We start from the raw sequence: 16,869 nt of genomic DNA, 5'->3' as shown, positions 1-16,869 counted from the left end.
TAGATCATAGAGAAGTTTGATTTCTGTTTTATCATCACCCGGCTGGGCAGACAGTAGCTCCAAAATGAGGCACAGTACAGTTGGTGCTCCTACTACAAATTCAGTGACAGAGGTCAAGTTTTCTGAACATTTTGTGAATGTGCTAACTGAAGAAAGAAGCCACCTACCATTTTTAAATTTATACCTTATTTATTGGGAGACTGAGGGCCAGCAGCATTTTAACCTTTTAGCATTTTGTACACAATAAGACAAATAAGAATATGAGAAAAGTAGAAATGATCATTGATTTCAGGAAGAAATCAATTATATCCTGGCATTGACTGTCAAGCGGTTTTCTGTTGAGAGGCTCTCAGACTTCTGCTTTTTGGGAGTTAAGGTCAGGGAGGACCTGATCTGGGAAATGCATACTGCTTGGCTAGTGAAGATACCATGCTAATACCATGCTTCTGTTGTGCTGAGAATTGCACCTAAGTTTTCTTCAGTGTTTCTTTGCTACAATAACAACTATTCTGATTCTGAAAGAGTGTAGGTGTTCAATAGCACCATCTGCTGGATTAAATATTCATTGCAGGCAACCTGGATAAAGCTTAGAGACTAAACTACAACATCTGGACTAAATGAGTGATGAATGGTCTTTACATAACCAGCAGATGATGAAATAGAAGTGTATATATTCACATTAATTAGATGAGAACTACATATGATTGACTAATAGTCTGTCAAATGCTAAATTTACTGATCTTTTTTGTAAGCAAGTATAAGTGGGAACACAGGAAATAAAAGCCAAGGTTTTGTTTAGGAAATAGAAGTGCTTGTGACAGTGGGAGTGTTTGTGTATTTGTATCTGAGGGCAGAAGGCACGGTTTACAAATTTTTCTACAGAATGAGAGGTTTTAGTAACATCAAAATTTAAAGCAAATCTGTAGAGGTACAGGTAAATGTTTCTGATACTCCCAGTATACTAGAGGATCCTGTGTTCTGGATATGTTGCTCTCTGGGAGATATTGCTGGACTTGGGTGATGGCATTAGTAGTTGCTTCGGAGTTCTTCCACAACAAGCTAAAAAGTAAGCACTAAAGGCTGTCTCCTATCATCTTAGTTGTGCTTTCTACACAATTCCTATACAATTTGGCACCTCACTGCAGTATGACACAGCAGCTGCACCAGTCTCATGGTTTTTCTTAAAGCGATACACGCAGTGATACGGGGAGTCACTGTTTTCTGCTTCATACACTACTGGCCTCTATAGTCACCATCACTACTGATGACTGTAGAGCTCACTTGAGTACAGTGAACTCAATGTCATGTTCAAGAAACTAGTTTGAGATGATTTAAGGTTTTGTGACATTGCGTGTTATCCAGCTGGAGGCAGTCTTTTGAAATGGATACACTGCAATCATAAAAGGAGGGACATGTTCAGCAACAATACTCAGGCTGTGACATTTAAATGATACTCAGTTGGTACGTGCCAAAAAATATCCTCCACACCACACCAGATGAAGCAAGGCTTTTATGTTCAAGCCTAGAAGTGATAGATTTCGATATCACACTGTTTTGTCACTGTAACGTTTGTCCTGTAAAGCATCCACAGGACACGGGTGTGGGGACAGCAATACCTTCATTAATACTGTGGTTTCAGGTTCACTGGGACACAGTCACTCCCGCTCTCTGCTGTCACGTCCACTCTTCCGCCTCTGACTGTCACTGCGAACATATAAAGAGTGACAATCACCTTCACTTCCCAGCACACCTGTTCACCCCGCCCCTGCGCCGCCCCGGGAGCTCACTGCGTCATCCCTCCTCTGCAGCCGGCCAGAGACCACACCCACGCCACAGTCACATGATGCTAAACAGAAGCTGTCAACTCAGCTCTGTACAGTGGGCAATCATAATGAAGCAGTTCAACTTGTAGATTCAAGCTGCACTGCTCTTCATACTTTTGGCCACCAGATGCCACCAGAGAGGACGGTGTCGAAAAGCTTCGAGTAACAAACCCTTTTTCAAGACCAGTTTCAGTGATTCACAAAGCTTCATTTTGCCATCACTAATCTAAGGAGCTTGGAAAGAAAATTGACTGGAAGGAAAATTTCCAGGACCTCCTTAATCCCAATGACATCTTCTGTAGAGGAAGCAGAATCTGGGTATGAGATTCTTGATAGGGAACCCTTCACCTCTGGTGTCCACCATCCAGTGCATGGATTATCGCCATGTCAGGTACCATCTTACAACCACAGTGCCTTGCAACAGCCTCAGCAATGGAGGTGTTGAGCACGGTCCATTCAGCTTATTGTCTCCAGCCTCCTTCAGAATGATGTTAAAGTCATGCTGTTGAAATACTGTTGAAGGAACTGAGATCACCTTCTGTTGTAAGAGTGATCCAATGTTAGCATTCACACTTTAGTGAGAGGTGAAACAGATTTGACCTAAGGGACAATCTTTTTTTTTTTGTAACCAGTTAGAAGATTTTGGCTTTTATGAATAATAGGATGAAATCTCTATCAGTCATCTGCCACCCAGCTGATAGAGATTTCCTTTCCTGCAATAATAACACCTACAACTGAAACGGCTCCGACCTGTAAGGTCAAAAAGGGCATCGGAATCACTTTCACAGTGGAACAAAGAAATTCACCGCAGTTGCGATAATAATATGCGCATCTGCTGCAGCCACAGGTTTGGATGGTCGTTAAAATGGAGAGATATCTGACGAGAAACATGCGTTGCATCTGAGACAAACGAGGCAAATGCTGATAATAAGGCAAAAAGGAAATACAATGAAGTGTATCTTGCTCTTGGTTTCACGGTGAATGTGATAGGAGATGAAAAGAGACCGGTGTGTATTTTATGTTTGAGAACTCTGGCAGTTGACAGTATGATGCCCAACAAATTAATAAGACACTCAGAGACATTACACCCCAATGACATCCATAAGACACTTGACTTCTTTCAAAGAAAATTGGAGATTACCGTCAGCAGGAAAAAAAATAAAAGCTCTAACCTGAGATTCTGGCGTTTCTGGCAAAATACATTTATATTTAAAAATGAACTCAGGATTTAATGAACGATATCGCGTTATTCAAACTAAAATCGATTTTACTCAGAAAATCTATCATCGAAACCCACCCCGAGTGAGTCTGGCTGGTGTGGAGAGGGAGCATCCACTCATGGATAGAAAGCTGTGGGCATTCTGCTTCCATTTGGCACGTCCTACCTCTGTGAGATGGAGTGAGCCTCACTGAAAACAAAATATAGATCTAGGTTGAACATTGAACATGACTTGACAATGGCGGTATCAAGCCTGCAACCACAGGCTCAGTGCAGCCACTACGAGTGACAAGTATTAAACTCTCACTAAATTATATATTTTTTCATCTCTGTTCATGAGTTTCTGGATTTCTTTTTTCATAAGACTAAGACTGAACTTTATTTTTGCATTTCTGGCAAAGTTCACATTCTGTGTAACTTGCTGCTTTTTTGAAGAAGTGGTGCAGACTAATGACACAGTCTAGTGACAAAAGTTGCAAAGTTGTTTGAAATGAAAGTTGTTGTAGTCTGAGGTGGTAGTCTGTAGCACGGGGGGCCCCACAAGGAACAGTACTTGCCCCTTTCCTCTTCAACCTGTACACTGCAGACTTCAGTTATAACACAGACACTTGCCATCTCCAGAAGTTCTCAGACGACACCGCCATTGTGGACTAGGCGTCAGAGGGAAACGAACTGGAATACAGGGGGGTCATCATCAATGACTTTGTCAGCTGGTGTGAACAGAACCATCTTCATATCAATTCCAGCAAGACGAAAGAGCTGGTGATTGACTTCAGCAAGAAGTCCCCCCTACATCAGTGAACATCCAGGGTTTGGACATTGAAATGGTGGAGGAGTACAAATACCTGGGTGTTCACCTCAGTAACAAACTGGATTGGTCCGCAAATACAAATCCCCTTTACAAAAAAGGTCTAAGTCGTCTTCACCTGCTATGGTGGCTGAGATACTTTGGGGTGAACAGGACTCTTTTAAAGGCGTTCTTCTACGACACTGTGGTGGTGTCTGCTATCTTTTATGCTGTGGTCTGCTGGAGTGGTGGAATGGCAGAGAGGGACAGGGGGAAACTTAATAAACTGATCAAGAGGGCCAGCTCTGTCCTGGACTGTCCACTGAAGTCCATCAAGCAGGTTGGCGAGGAGAGAATGTTGTCTAAGCTAACATCCATCATGGACAACACCTGCCACCCCCTGTATGAGACTGTACTGAGCAGCCTCTACAGCAGCCTCTATTACATGGTTATCTCACTCATCACCAGTTTAATTGACATATCATATGTTTTTAATTGCTGCTACTCATTAGCAGCTTGTTTGTACACTGTATATTTCACCAGGAGCATTTATACACCCCCCACACTTATGTACATATCTCTGTATGTATATCTGTGCATACGAATTTCGGTTGCTGTGTATATAGGACTACTTTGTGTCTATATTCCTCTTGCTATAAGAGCTGTGTGACACCCAAATTTCTAATTCGTGGGATAATAAATGTTTATTCTATTCTATTGTTTGTTTAAAAGAAAAATGAATGAAGAATTCATTGTGAATGTGCTTATTATCAGAACAAAGTTGCAGCTAGGCTTTTCTGTCTTTGTTTTGTTTTTGTCTGTGGCGTGAAAATCTTTCCTCCTGCATGTAGTGAATGATGTAAAAACGTTGACAACCACTGGGGCTTTGACAAATTTGCTATAAGGAACACATCAAGCCATAAACTCATATACTGAGGAAATGCTTTAAAGAGGCCTAAGAAAAGACTAAAGCTGTCTTCTGTAACAAGTTCAGAGTAAAAATGTCTAAGCTCAGACTTAAATATGTCTGTTTTCCATGAATCCCGGTCAGTCTGTTGCAAGGTAAAAGCATGATTTAATATTGGTAGCCAACTGTTTAATGATAGAAAATATTTTCTTTGATTGAGGGATTAAAGTAATTAGGCCTAGCCAATACTTTCCACGTACAGTTCTTTGTAAGAAATGGGCTATCAGACTATTTCTGCGTATTTTTCTTCCTTTTTCTAGAGTTCCGTTTTGATTTGGATTGTTTTCTATAACTGTCCTGTAGGGGGCAGCCAAGCGGTGAACGGCACCGACACTGTCGCCTTATGACGCAAAAGAAGCCAGTGTCCGGGCGTCAGCCATCTTCTCTTAAATTGTCAACCGAGCTCTTGGAGCGGTCTGCTGTTGGACAACAAAAGAACAACAACAGCGATCATGGGAGCTGTTTTGGGTTTGTGCTCGATGGCAAGCTGGGTCAGTATCATTCTTCATTTGACTGTGAGAACAGTTTTAACAGCGACAGGACGTTTTAGCTGCCTCGATTTAACAAATGTTGCAGTGACTGCGCAGGAGGAAAATGTCAGGCCAACACGATGAGCGTCTGTGGCGCAGACATACTAACATCACCGTTTGGCTCATAACACACTTTAGTGATTCAGTTACTGTGAGCGTGTTACTGCGCTTTTAGTTAGACGGAGCCGATTATGCGAACCATCGCCGTACTACCTCCCATCCAGCAGGCCTGTTGATGTTCATGTTACAGTGATGGCTCGTAAACACACTGTCCGTGAAATGAAAACACCGGGGTGTGACGTTAGCTCAACCTTGTAAACACAGTGCGGTATCCGCTGCACGCAGCAGGTTCGTGTCATGTGAAACGGACAGATACACTTACAGACACGAGGTGCTTCTAGGAACGAAATGATTACCGTTATTCCTGTTAACCAATGAGCTTTGAAATATCTGTGCTTAACTCTAATACTCGACTTGTTCCCATGTGTGTATGTAGATCCCGTGTCTCTGTGGCAGCGCCCCCTGTCTGCTATGTCGATGCTGCCCCAGTGGAAATAATTCCACAGTGACTCGCCTCATCTATGCCTTCTTCCTGCTTCTGGGAGTGGCTGTTGCCTGTATCATGTTGATGCCTGGCATGGAGGGCCAGCTCAAGAAGGTACGCAGTGTTCCTGACATAAAACTAGCCTTGGAATATCTCCTGCAGCACAGAGATGTCACAAGTTATGAAAACACTCTCATGGATATTTTAGTTTGCTAAGGCTTTAACAGGATTCTGCAGTGAGAGTAAATATAGTTTGGTTCATTGCTCCTAATTATGTAAGACACATGGTCCTTGTTTGCTGTTAAGTAGCTTACCAGTTGTTAATCACCGTATTCTCCTAATGAGCCATACCTGCCCGTTCCAACTGTTAAATACTTAAATATGTGTGATATTCACACCAAGAGAACTATACACGGCTGTGAAAATACTGTGATCTTTCCTCTCACGTGGTAACTGTTTTTATGTTGATCCCTACAGTGGCCTCAATCCCCTTTTTTCTGTTTGTGCAGCTTTGTTGTATAATATTGGCTATAACAAAATAATCTGGTGGGATGTTTGGAAAAAAGTTTTAACGGTGTTCAGTCGGCCGTGTTTGGAAGCTGCAGTGCTGTGAAAAACCTCATTCTTTGGGGGGTTTTTTTGTTTCTCAACTAAGCAAGTGAGACAACACTCTAATACTAGAATAACTGACAAGTCAGAAACACTAAGATAATATGTTACATTTGAGAACAGTTTAGTGGAAAATGTCAAAAACTAATAAAAAGGCATTTCAAACCATTAATCCGATTCTTCAGTGCTGTTTAGATGGGCGCCACCTCTTGTCATTCATCATCAACACGTTATACTCAAAATAGACACCAAAGAGGAAAAACCCTTCCGATAAACCAATGTTAAATATGTTATGGAAACATGTTCACGAATTATTAAAATAGGACAAATGAACATCTGAAAAACTAAAACTGTAACTGAACAGTGTGGCACTGCATCATGAACGATGCACACTGTTTGAAAATTCATGACAACGACTTCAATAAAAGTTCAAATCTAAAAATAAGAAAACAACAAATTTTGCAGCCATTTTTTCCGTTTATTGAAGTCTGGTCGCGGGGGCAGCAGCAGGGGAGCCCAGACCTCCTTCTCATCACCTCCTCGAGGTTATCTGGGGAAACATCCAGCCATTGGTGTGTCCTGGGTCTGCGCTGCGGCCTCCTCCGATATGACGCGCCCAGCTTAGACACCTTACCCAGGAGGTGACAGCTTTAGCCATCTCCTTTTTGTGTAGAGCTGCAGCTACTCTACTCTGAACTCCTCCATAATGATCCAACTCCTCAGCCTCGCAAAGGGAGAGACCATCCGCCCTTCGAAGAAAGCCATTGTCCGCCGTTTGTATAGCTGTCTCAATCCAGGCCATCACTATTAGAATAACAGATTTTTGGTGTTTTTTCAACAGTGCTCCATCTAGTGGCAGATGGCTGCATAACATTTATGATCCAACAATTTACCAGCATTAGGCATCAAATCTGGTACCAAATAGTGACAACGATTAGTCGGCTAGTCGCAAACATCACTAATTTTTCACATTTGAACATTGACAGAGATTATCCAAGTAAATGTAAATTTTTTTAAATGATAATTTGATTTAATGGAAAAGCTACAAATGCTCTAATGGAAAAGTTATTGCCCCTCAAACGTAATAACTGATTGCATCCTCCTTGTTTTGTGATAACTGACGGTGAGTGTACCACATCACTGTGGAGGAACTTTTGCCCCCTCTTTGCAGAATTGTTTTAATTCAGCGACAAAGGAGGATTTTAAGTTCATGACCTTGGTTAAATTTAAGTCCAGGCTTTGACTAGTCAAATGATCATTGGACTGGTTCTTATGTAGCACTTTTGTACTCTACCTGAGCACTCGGTGCTTTATTCAACTTGTCTCTTTCACCCAAGCACTTTTTTCTACGTTTTTCTATGCTGGATCTATCTAGCTCTATTTTTTTCCATTTAACATTTACACACATGCATCCAATGAATGCGGATATTTGGCATGCAGACTGGAGAGATGGAACCACCACTTGCTGTTGTGCTTTGGGTCATTGTCCTGCTGCATAACCCAAGTGTGCTCAAGCACTTTGACCGCTGTATAAGAACCAGACCAATTTCCATTTTCAAGATAGCTTTGTATGGCCTTGTGCAAGCAGTTGTGTTAGTGACATTAAGCAACACTAATTGTCTTAAAACAAAAGCAACTACAACAGATTCAGTTCAGATAACTTTTCTCTTAATAAATGAAATCATCATTTTAAATTGCTCTCTATTGACTCAGGTTATCTTTGTCTAATACTGAAATGTGTTTGCTCTAAAATATCTAAGCGTGACATATCTGACCAAAAGAAAAGTTAGAAAAGAGGCAAATATTAGCTTTGATGTATCCAGTGGTGGTGTTTGTATGACCGACACGTCGTTTGAGTACAAAATGCAACATGTTAAAGGATAATTTTGGCTAGCTCATGTCCAGCCTGCACTTGACAGGTGGATAATTGACCTGTGGGATCTCTGTGGATTTTCTTTGGCTCGCAGTACAGTGCCTCTGTTGCATCCAGTGGCTCCTTTGCCCTTTCGTGGCGGGTGCTGCACTACGACACACCTGTATACATTGTCTCTTTTTATGTTGCTCTAGATTCCAGGTTTCTGTGAAGGAGGGAGGGGTTCGTCTATTCCTGGTGTGGAGGGACATGTGAACTGTGATGTGCTGGTTGGCTACAAGGCCGTGTACCGTGTTTGCTTCGGAATGGCTATGTTCTTCCTGCTTTTCTCTCTGCTCATGATCAAAGTCAAGAGCAGTAAAGACCCCCGTGCTGCACTCCACAACGGGTGAGTCAGCATGTCCATCTTCCACATCATGTCTGCTATGACACAAAGTCAGGTTTTATTGAGATTTGATGGATTGATTACTAGGGCTGGGTATCGTCACTGATTTCTAGAATTGATTCAATTCCGATTCACAAGGTGCCGAATCGATTCGATCCACGATTCGATTTAATTCGATTCGATTTGAATCTGGGAAATTTTGACAGTCAGAAATATTATAATTCAGATCAGTACATTTACATATTTTTGTATCTGTTAAAAGGAAGCTGACACACGCAAGACTTTATCAAAGGTGTGAGCATCACAGCAGAGGCCTTTGTGTCAAAGTAGCTGAAGATAAAACACAGAAAAACATGAAGGTGATTTTCCTGGCCTGGGATTTTATAAAAAATATTCTGCAGTACATCAAAAACGAAAGAAAACCATTAATCAACACATGAACATTACCTCTGAAGTTACAGCTGTTTTATTAGAGACACGGCTAAGCGTTTTGCATTTTGCTTAATTTTAAAAAGTTTAAATTTGTTCAGTATTGAACAGCAGAAATTAGGTTTACTTTTCGGAAGTAAGTAAAAGGGAGAAAAAAAACGTCGGCTGACAGCGCTGTAAACAACGGTAGACTTGTGCGTAACAAGCAAGCGAATAATGCAGAAGAGAGAGAGAGAGAGAGGGAGAGAGAGAGAGAGGGAGAGGGAGAGAGAGAGAGAGGGAGAGAGAGAGGGAGAGGGAGAGAGAGAGAGAGCTGTGCATGAAGTGTGATTTTTATCCTGATAAGTCAGCAAAAGTCAGAGGGAATTCATGACGATGTTTATGTGAAGCGTAGTTTGGATCTTCTTTTGCTGCTGGTTCGGTCAATATTGTTTGGAGAGAGATAAAACTAACAGCCATATGATCAGCGCAAAAAGGGCGTAAACACAGCGCGGACCCGCGGATCAGAATCAGCAGCCGTCGGCTTTCAGCCCCGACCGTGTCCGTGCCGTCAGGTGAGAAAGGCGACATCTCACTGATTCTGATCCGCGGGTCCCGCTGTGTGTTTACATCTTTGTGCAGAAGTCGTGTTCCTGCTCTCATTTACTGTCTTAGCTGTTTGGTGGTTGTTGAAATTTTGTGATCTTTCACCTGAGATTCTGGCACTTCGGGCAAAATACATTAATATTAAAAAATCGATTCAGGATTTTAATGAATCAATTTTACGTTATCCAAGCCAGAATCGATTTTAATCAATAAATCGATTATAAAAACCCACCCCTATTGATTACCTGCTTTAAACATGCCAAACATATCATGTTATTAGAACATGTGACAAGCTGGAACGTGTTGTTGTTATAGCTCACATCAAAACTAGCAGCAGGGAGTGAAAGGCCATCTTTACTGCGGAACATCCCACTTAGGACTGCAGCTAGTGATTATTTTCATGAATATAAGAAGCATTTTCAATTAAATTCAGTTTTATTTAAATAGCACAGCACCAGATGTGTTGCTCACAGTTTCCTGATGTCCATCATTGCACGTTTAAAACATGTTACCATTAATGTACTTGAATGACAACATCTGCAAACGTTTTCAGCAGTAATCTGATTGTTAATTTCTTTATGTTCTGTTTGTCAGGTTTTGGTTCTTCAAGTTTGCAGCAGCTGTTGCCATCACTGTTGGATCCTTCTTCATCTCAGAAGGGCCCTTCACTACTGGTAACTGTTTTTGGTTCACTCTCACTTAGTCCAATTGATTACATTGATCATTGATTGCACACACACACCTTGTTTCATTTTACAGTGCACATTAAAGGACAAGAATAAAGAAATGTGAATGTGCCAGATTAAAGCTCTCTATTCATCTCACACTAAACTGGAGGTTTCATTATATTAGTGTCCTTTGTGTGACGTTCTTTCTCTCACTCTGATCCACAGTGTGGTTCTACATCGGTATGGCGGGGGCCTTCTGTTTCATCCTTATCCAGCTTGTTTTACTCATCGACTTTGCCCATTCTTGGAACGAGTCCTGGGTGGAGAAGATGGAGGAGGGCAACTCTCGCTGTTGGTATGCAGGTATGATGACAAGTGATAGAGGATACTCGTGGAGATGACTAAAGAGCTCTGTCTTTGATCTAATAGATTTGAAGTGCAGACAAAAATGTTTTGGTCATAGCTGGAAAAATAGGATTTACTTAAGACTTATTTTTATGTTATTAATTACAACAGTCACAAGAAATAATTAGGTGTACGCTTGGGTGTATTTGTTTTATATGACAAGTAAACAATTCAAGGTGGTGTTTCCATCAGCTGGAAAAGATTAACACAACTCTATGTTAATGAGGTTTCTTTGTTTTTGTATGTTCACAGCTCTGCTGTCAGTCACCACAGTCAGCTACCTGCTGTCTCTGGTGTCTCTGGTCATGTTCTATGTCTACTACACCCACTCTGATGGCTGCACTGAAAACAAGGTCTTCATAAGCATCAACATGCTCCTCTGCATCGCTGCCTCCGTCATGTCCATCCTGCCACAGATCCAGGTTCACACCACTTCTTGTGTACATTAGATGACTCGACATGTTCAGCTTTTATATGTAGTAGTAAGATGCATTAATCATATTAACATGACAGGATATGTAGGGCTTTATTATGAAGTGATGTTATGCAATGTAACACTAAAAGAATAATGGCATGAATTATAGCAAGATGAGTCAGACATGAGATGATGGAGTCATGGAGGTGTCGCCTAATATAATTCAGAATGTGTCATGTATGAAAGTTGTTGTTAGAAATTAGAGATAACTGATGTGTGGTGTGTCATGTACAGGAGTCCCAGCCCAGGTCTGGCCTGTTGCAGTCTTCTCTGGTGACATTGTACACCATGTACCTGACCTGGTCTGCTATGACCAATGAGCCTGGTAAGAAAACAAAAGCTTTTCAGCCTGCTGTGTTTTGCAGTGTACTGGTATGTAGGGCTGCTCGATTATGGCAAAAATGATAATCACGATTATTTTCACTGAAATTGAGATCACGATTATTTGACGATATTTATTTAACCCTTTAAGACCTACTATAGAACCAAGTCCACCAGAGTTTATATTATTTTTATTTATTTTTTTTACATGCTGTAGTGCCATTTGTGGGAGCATTTCAAGTTGCTATACATCAATACAACTGTTATAGCCCATATTTTAATAATATGTATGCATTAAGTCCATAGTAATTACATAAATTGCAAAAAAGTGCAATAAACTACAAAAAAAATTGAAAATCGCTTTTGTTTTGTTTACATATATTTCTACTTGGAGAAGTTTAAGAGGTTTATCCCTCAAAACTTTAAATACAATAAAGTTGCAAAAAATAGTTTCCCACCACAGGAAATTTATTTTGAGTGTCTTCATAGTTTTATTTTGGAGATACAGCAATTTTTATATACTGCAGGAAAAACAAAAAACATTCTATGATGCAAATTTGCAAAGAAAACAGCATGTGCATCATTTCACTGTGGGAAGTGTTACGAACAGCTGATAGGATCGGCAAAGCGTGTTTCTGGAATATTATGTTTTTGTTCCTGCAAGCGCTTTTTATGCAATTTTTGCAAAGCTATATGTGGAACGAAACCGTGACCGAGGACAAGCTGATGGCATCAGATGTAAGTACAACTCCTCCGGTTTCATATGCAAAACAAATTATTGCGCTAGCTTACACGGTTCAGGTTCTACAGGGATTTAAAAATAGTTACACAAAACGGAGCATGCTGCTCTGACCGGCTTTATATAAAATAGTGTGCAACACCACTGAAGTTTTTTTTTTTAACCTCTCTTTTCAACCAACGGCAGTCACTCTCCAAATAACTTCTGCTTAGCTTTCCGAGCTTCCCTCGGGTCCTCTTAATCAGTGGTCTCCACCCTTTTTTGCGCCACGGACCGGTTTATGCCCGACAATATTTTCACGGACCGGCCTTTAAGGTGTCGCGGATAAATGAGGGAGGGGCCAATAATCGGCTCAGTCATTTTTAATGATCGTTGAAAGCCCAGATCGTAATCGTGATTAAAATTCGATTAATTGAGCAGCCCTACTGGTATGTGCCCATAACTGACCCCCAGACCCAGGCCTAGCCCCACACACACAGATACACGTCCGTCCACATCTACCCCATGCTCTGACGTGAACGGACAGGTGCCCGCCCAAAGCCAGCAGTGATCCCGGAACGCTGCTTTGAGAATCAGTTTGACACCAACGGATTTCAACTTTATTCTCAAACTGATCAATAATAGTTTTTATCTAATGTGGGCCTGTGTATTTTTGGGATGCTTCATGCTGCATCGATCTATTGTGTGATTTATCAGTTCCATTCTCTCCACATGGTCACACTCTACTTGTGAATATGGGTGTTTCTATTGGTCCAGATAGATCCCACAAGGAAAACTGTTGTGTTAGAGCAGCTGGACAAAGACTAAAAATACTGCAGTGTACAATAAACAGAGTGCCACAGATGCCTAGTGCAGACGCTAATAAATGCACATGCAAAGATTTACAAATACAACAGTGATTTTTAAAAAAGTAGCAACGAAGTTGGTTTAAAAGAAACAGTAAAATTAAGACTGACGTTTTGCAGAGTACTGCAAATTGTGTTGATAAATATGTCCACTATTAATCTAAGAAACTGCTGCATGAAGGTATAATACAAAAATATGTGTGGGATGGTTTGGCTAATAGGTGTGATCTGCTGTCGTAGAACAAGTAGTTACTGTACTGTTCTCTATAAAACAGTAGGAATGAGTTTCTGTAGTGTTGTTTGAGGCAGCGGGGTTGAATCACACTGAGGAAGAATGAAGGAAGGAGCTTTGCTGCCTTCGAAGTGTGGAGTGATGCTGGCTTGTCCATAATGGAGAGCAGTTTGTCCCTCACCGACTCAAAGCCTACGGACTCTGGCGCTGATGCTTTCCGCCAGCAGACAACAGCAAATTAGATGGCCAGACTGGTAGATCACCTCCAACACATTAAAGGATCTGAGCTTCCCCTTCTTATAAACAGCATCAATGTAAACTACCAGTAGCTCTCCACTGTTTCCACCTCCTCACCCATGATGTTGATGGGCCTAGCTGAAGACTTTTTCTTTTGGAAGTCAACTGCCATCTCTGTTGTCTTGATTACATTCAGAACGAGGGGATTTCTTCCTCACCAGCTCTCTGTACTCTGACTCCTGCCCACCCTTAGTACATCCAACCAGTGTAGTGTCGATGGTGATCCAGTGCTTGTTGTTAGGAAAACTGCATACAGTCCTGGTTGGGACGATCCTCACAGAAATGTATACAGTCAGTGATGTAGTCTGTGATGCTATAGCTATCATTTCCATTTGGATCACAGAACATGTCTGTAGTGTCAGAGCATTCCTGCAGGGCATTGCTGTCTTCTACCTCTTCACTGGGTTGGTGGCAACAGGAAGGAAAGGAAGTACAGGAGCACACTAAGAATATAGATGGATAGAACACCTTCCTGAATGCTAAACGCTACTGATACCACTGACATGTAGTGCATTTGAATAGACTTCAGTGGCTGTGCAGATGACGGTAATTAGATAATTAAAGAATCTCTTCTTGTCTCTCAGACAGGAAATGTAACCCAAGCCTTCTGGGCATTATTGGGCTAAACACCACAAGTCCTGGCAGTCAGAACCATGTGGTTCAGTGGTGGGATGCCCAAGGGATTGTGGGATTGATCCTTTTCCTCATGTGTGTCCTTTACTCCAGGTATGGAACTCCTTAATTATCTTTGTAATTCTAAACTTGCAAACACCCAGACAACTAAATGGTTCATTTACTAACCCGCAGGCTGTCTCTTTGTGGATAGCACGATTCTAACTGTAGCCCTCTGTTTATTCGTCAGCATCCGCAATTCATCCAATGCCCAAGTCAACAAGCTGACTCTGACCAGTGATGAGTCTGCTCTCATTGAAGATGGGCCTCAGACGGACAGCTTTGAGGAGGGAAACGGCCCCAACAGAGCTGTGGACAATGAGAAAGATGGTGTCACGTATTCTTACTCTTTCTTCCACTTCATGTTGTTCCTTGCGTCGCTCTACATCATGATGACCCTCACCAACTGGTATAGGTAGGTTTCACGCTGTAGGAGACCTGTATAAGTCTGTCTTTGTACTTTATATTTGTTATTTCATGGGTTTTGTCCACAATAAGTTTAAAGTTGCGCAGTCTTCCATAGTCAGAGACGTTACCTTTGCTCTGGATTTCTTACCTCATATGTGGGGTTTAGGTCCAAATAAGGCGCGTTTTGTGTTTCTGCTAAGGTATATTATTTGGATAGAAGCAACTAGTCCACTTTGTTTGTGTGTGTCCGCAGCCCTGACTCCAAGTATGAGGCCATCACCAGCAAGTGGCCGTCTGTGTGGGTGAAGATCTCCTCCAGCTGGATCTGCATCGCACTCTATGTGTGGACATTGGTGGCTCCACTGGTCCTGGTCAATAGGGACTTTGACTGAAACTGCACACTGTCCCACTGCTCCAAATATTGAAGCTTTCACCTGTGTTTTGTTACTGCAAATTAAGAAACTTAGTAGTTAAATAACATTGCATGAGTCAGTGCTGAAGGAATGGTTGTTTATTGGCTCTGGTGAGTTGCTTGTATTGCTGAGTGTAGCTACATAACCAGAAGGTGATGAACTAGTCAGGACGTTCATGTGTTTTGTTTTGTTTTTGTTTTTTCCAGCTGTGACTTCAGCCCATTCTCATGAATCCTTAACAGTTCATTGCAGTCATTAGTATATCCTGTTAAACCCAGTGACGACTTGCACGTTTTTCTTTGAAAACTCGACGTGATGTTAACAGTAGTTGTATCTGAAAAGGTTCCTATGATCCTGCGTGCACATCAACTCTGCACTGTAATGTTCTGTATGCTGTTTCCTGTTTAAAAAAGGGAAAAAATGTTTTTATTCTTTTGAGTTGTGCATGAGCAGCTGTGACATTTAGAAGCAAGAGTAGGTTCCCACTGGCTCCATCACCCTGCGTGAGCAGTGTTGTGCATATGTGTTGGTGTAGATAGTTCTTCTTTATATTGCACATGTCTGCACACGCTCAGCTAATTGAGTAACAAGATGCATTCTTGTTTTTGTTGCTTCTGACTTGCTTTTTGATAACATTTGTGGTTTTGACTGCTTGACAAGCTTCCTGATAAGTTCTTGCGTAGCGCATTAGCTTGTTTCAGACATATTGTGGATGTGTTTGACTCTCATCTGTGATATTTTTTTTTCTTCTTGACCTAACAGTATATTGTAACTGATTTAATAAAAGAAATATGGGCGGGGGGAGTCAAGTCTAATTTGTTGTTGTTTAGCTGGGTCGTACACAGTTGTCAGCTTCACCATTATTTGGTAGGTCCACCAAAACACTCATTGAGCTCTGAACCTAAAGGTCTCCTGTGGTAATGTGTCACACAGTGTTCAGTCATTTGTTTCCTGAAAGGAAATCTCATCTCATCATGCTTAATACCATTAAATCCAAGCTGAAATCACAAGATGAGATGGCAGTAACATGAAAAACCACCAGGGTAGTGGCAGGAAACTCTAAAGTTATTTTTCTATTTATAGGCGTTTACATTTATCTTCAATTTTGCTCACTTCTTTGTAGTTTGCGTCCAGGCAGTTAGACCTGTATTTTATTTTTTTAAGTGCTCATCAACGACAGTTTTCCACTTTCTGGATATCTTGCAGTGTTCTTCAGTTTATGCAGGCCGTGTACCAAAAGATTCAGGTGGAAATCTTTTGTACCAAATATAATCTTCATCTATAATACAGTACTGCGCTCTGCAGATATTAATTTCAACTGCTGTAATAAAGGAATGTATCAAATAGAGGACAAATAAAGTGCATCTCTTCTCAGTGCTTGTATGTCAACATTTGCAAAGGATTCCTTTTGTTGCAGTGAGGTGTAGAGCTCATCAAGTAATTATTGAGTATTCCACCAATTAATCAGATAAATCATTTTCTTATTAATGAACAATAATAAATATTCAAAAGGTGAAAATTTCCATTTTAGCTACGTCTGTCTACGTGCCCTAGTTAAATGTAACTTCAATGCAAAAATATATAAATACTCGAGTACATTCAGAGGTCAAATAAAATAAGCAATGAACACAAGCTAAACTAAG

General features: G+C 41.1%; 1 protein-coding gene across 1 annotated transcript; it reads left to right on the top strand.

The window, feature by feature from the left end:
* The first annotated feature begins 5,128 nt into the window (after positions 1 to 5,128).
* serinc1 (serine incorporator 1) lies at positions 5,129 to 16,030 on the top strand. Its single transcript, XM_086263047.1, has 10 exons — positions 5,129 to 5,287; positions 5,823 to 5,984; positions 8,547 to 8,740; positions 10,346 to 10,425; positions 10,645 to 10,782; positions 11,077 to 11,246; positions 11,534 to 11,624; positions 14,318 to 14,459; positions 14,596 to 14,820; positions 15,067 to 16,030. The coding sequence occupies exons 1-10, from the start codon at positions 5,249 to 5,251 to the stop codon at positions 15,203 to 15,205; spliced, it is 1,380 nt and encodes a 459-aa protein (XP_086119173.1). The 5' UTR covers positions 5,129 to 5,248; the 3' UTR covers positions 15,206 to 16,030.
* The last annotated feature ends 839 nt before the right edge of the window (positions 16,031 to 16,869 follow it).

Source organism: Aulonocara sp. 'chitande type north' Nkhata Bay, linkage group LG15, assembly GCF_057382095.1.
Source record: "Aulonocara sp. 'chitande type north' Nkhata Bay isolate Kocher_YH1m ecotype deep benthic linkage group LG15, A_spYH_male_GT1.1, whole genome shotgun sequence".
Taxonomy (NCBI): Eukaryota; Metazoa; Chordata; class Actinopteri; order Cichliformes; family Cichlidae; genus Aulonocara; species Aulonocara sp. 'chitande type north' Nkhata Bay.
This window is presented reverse-complemented; position numbering and strand designations above follow the sequence as displayed.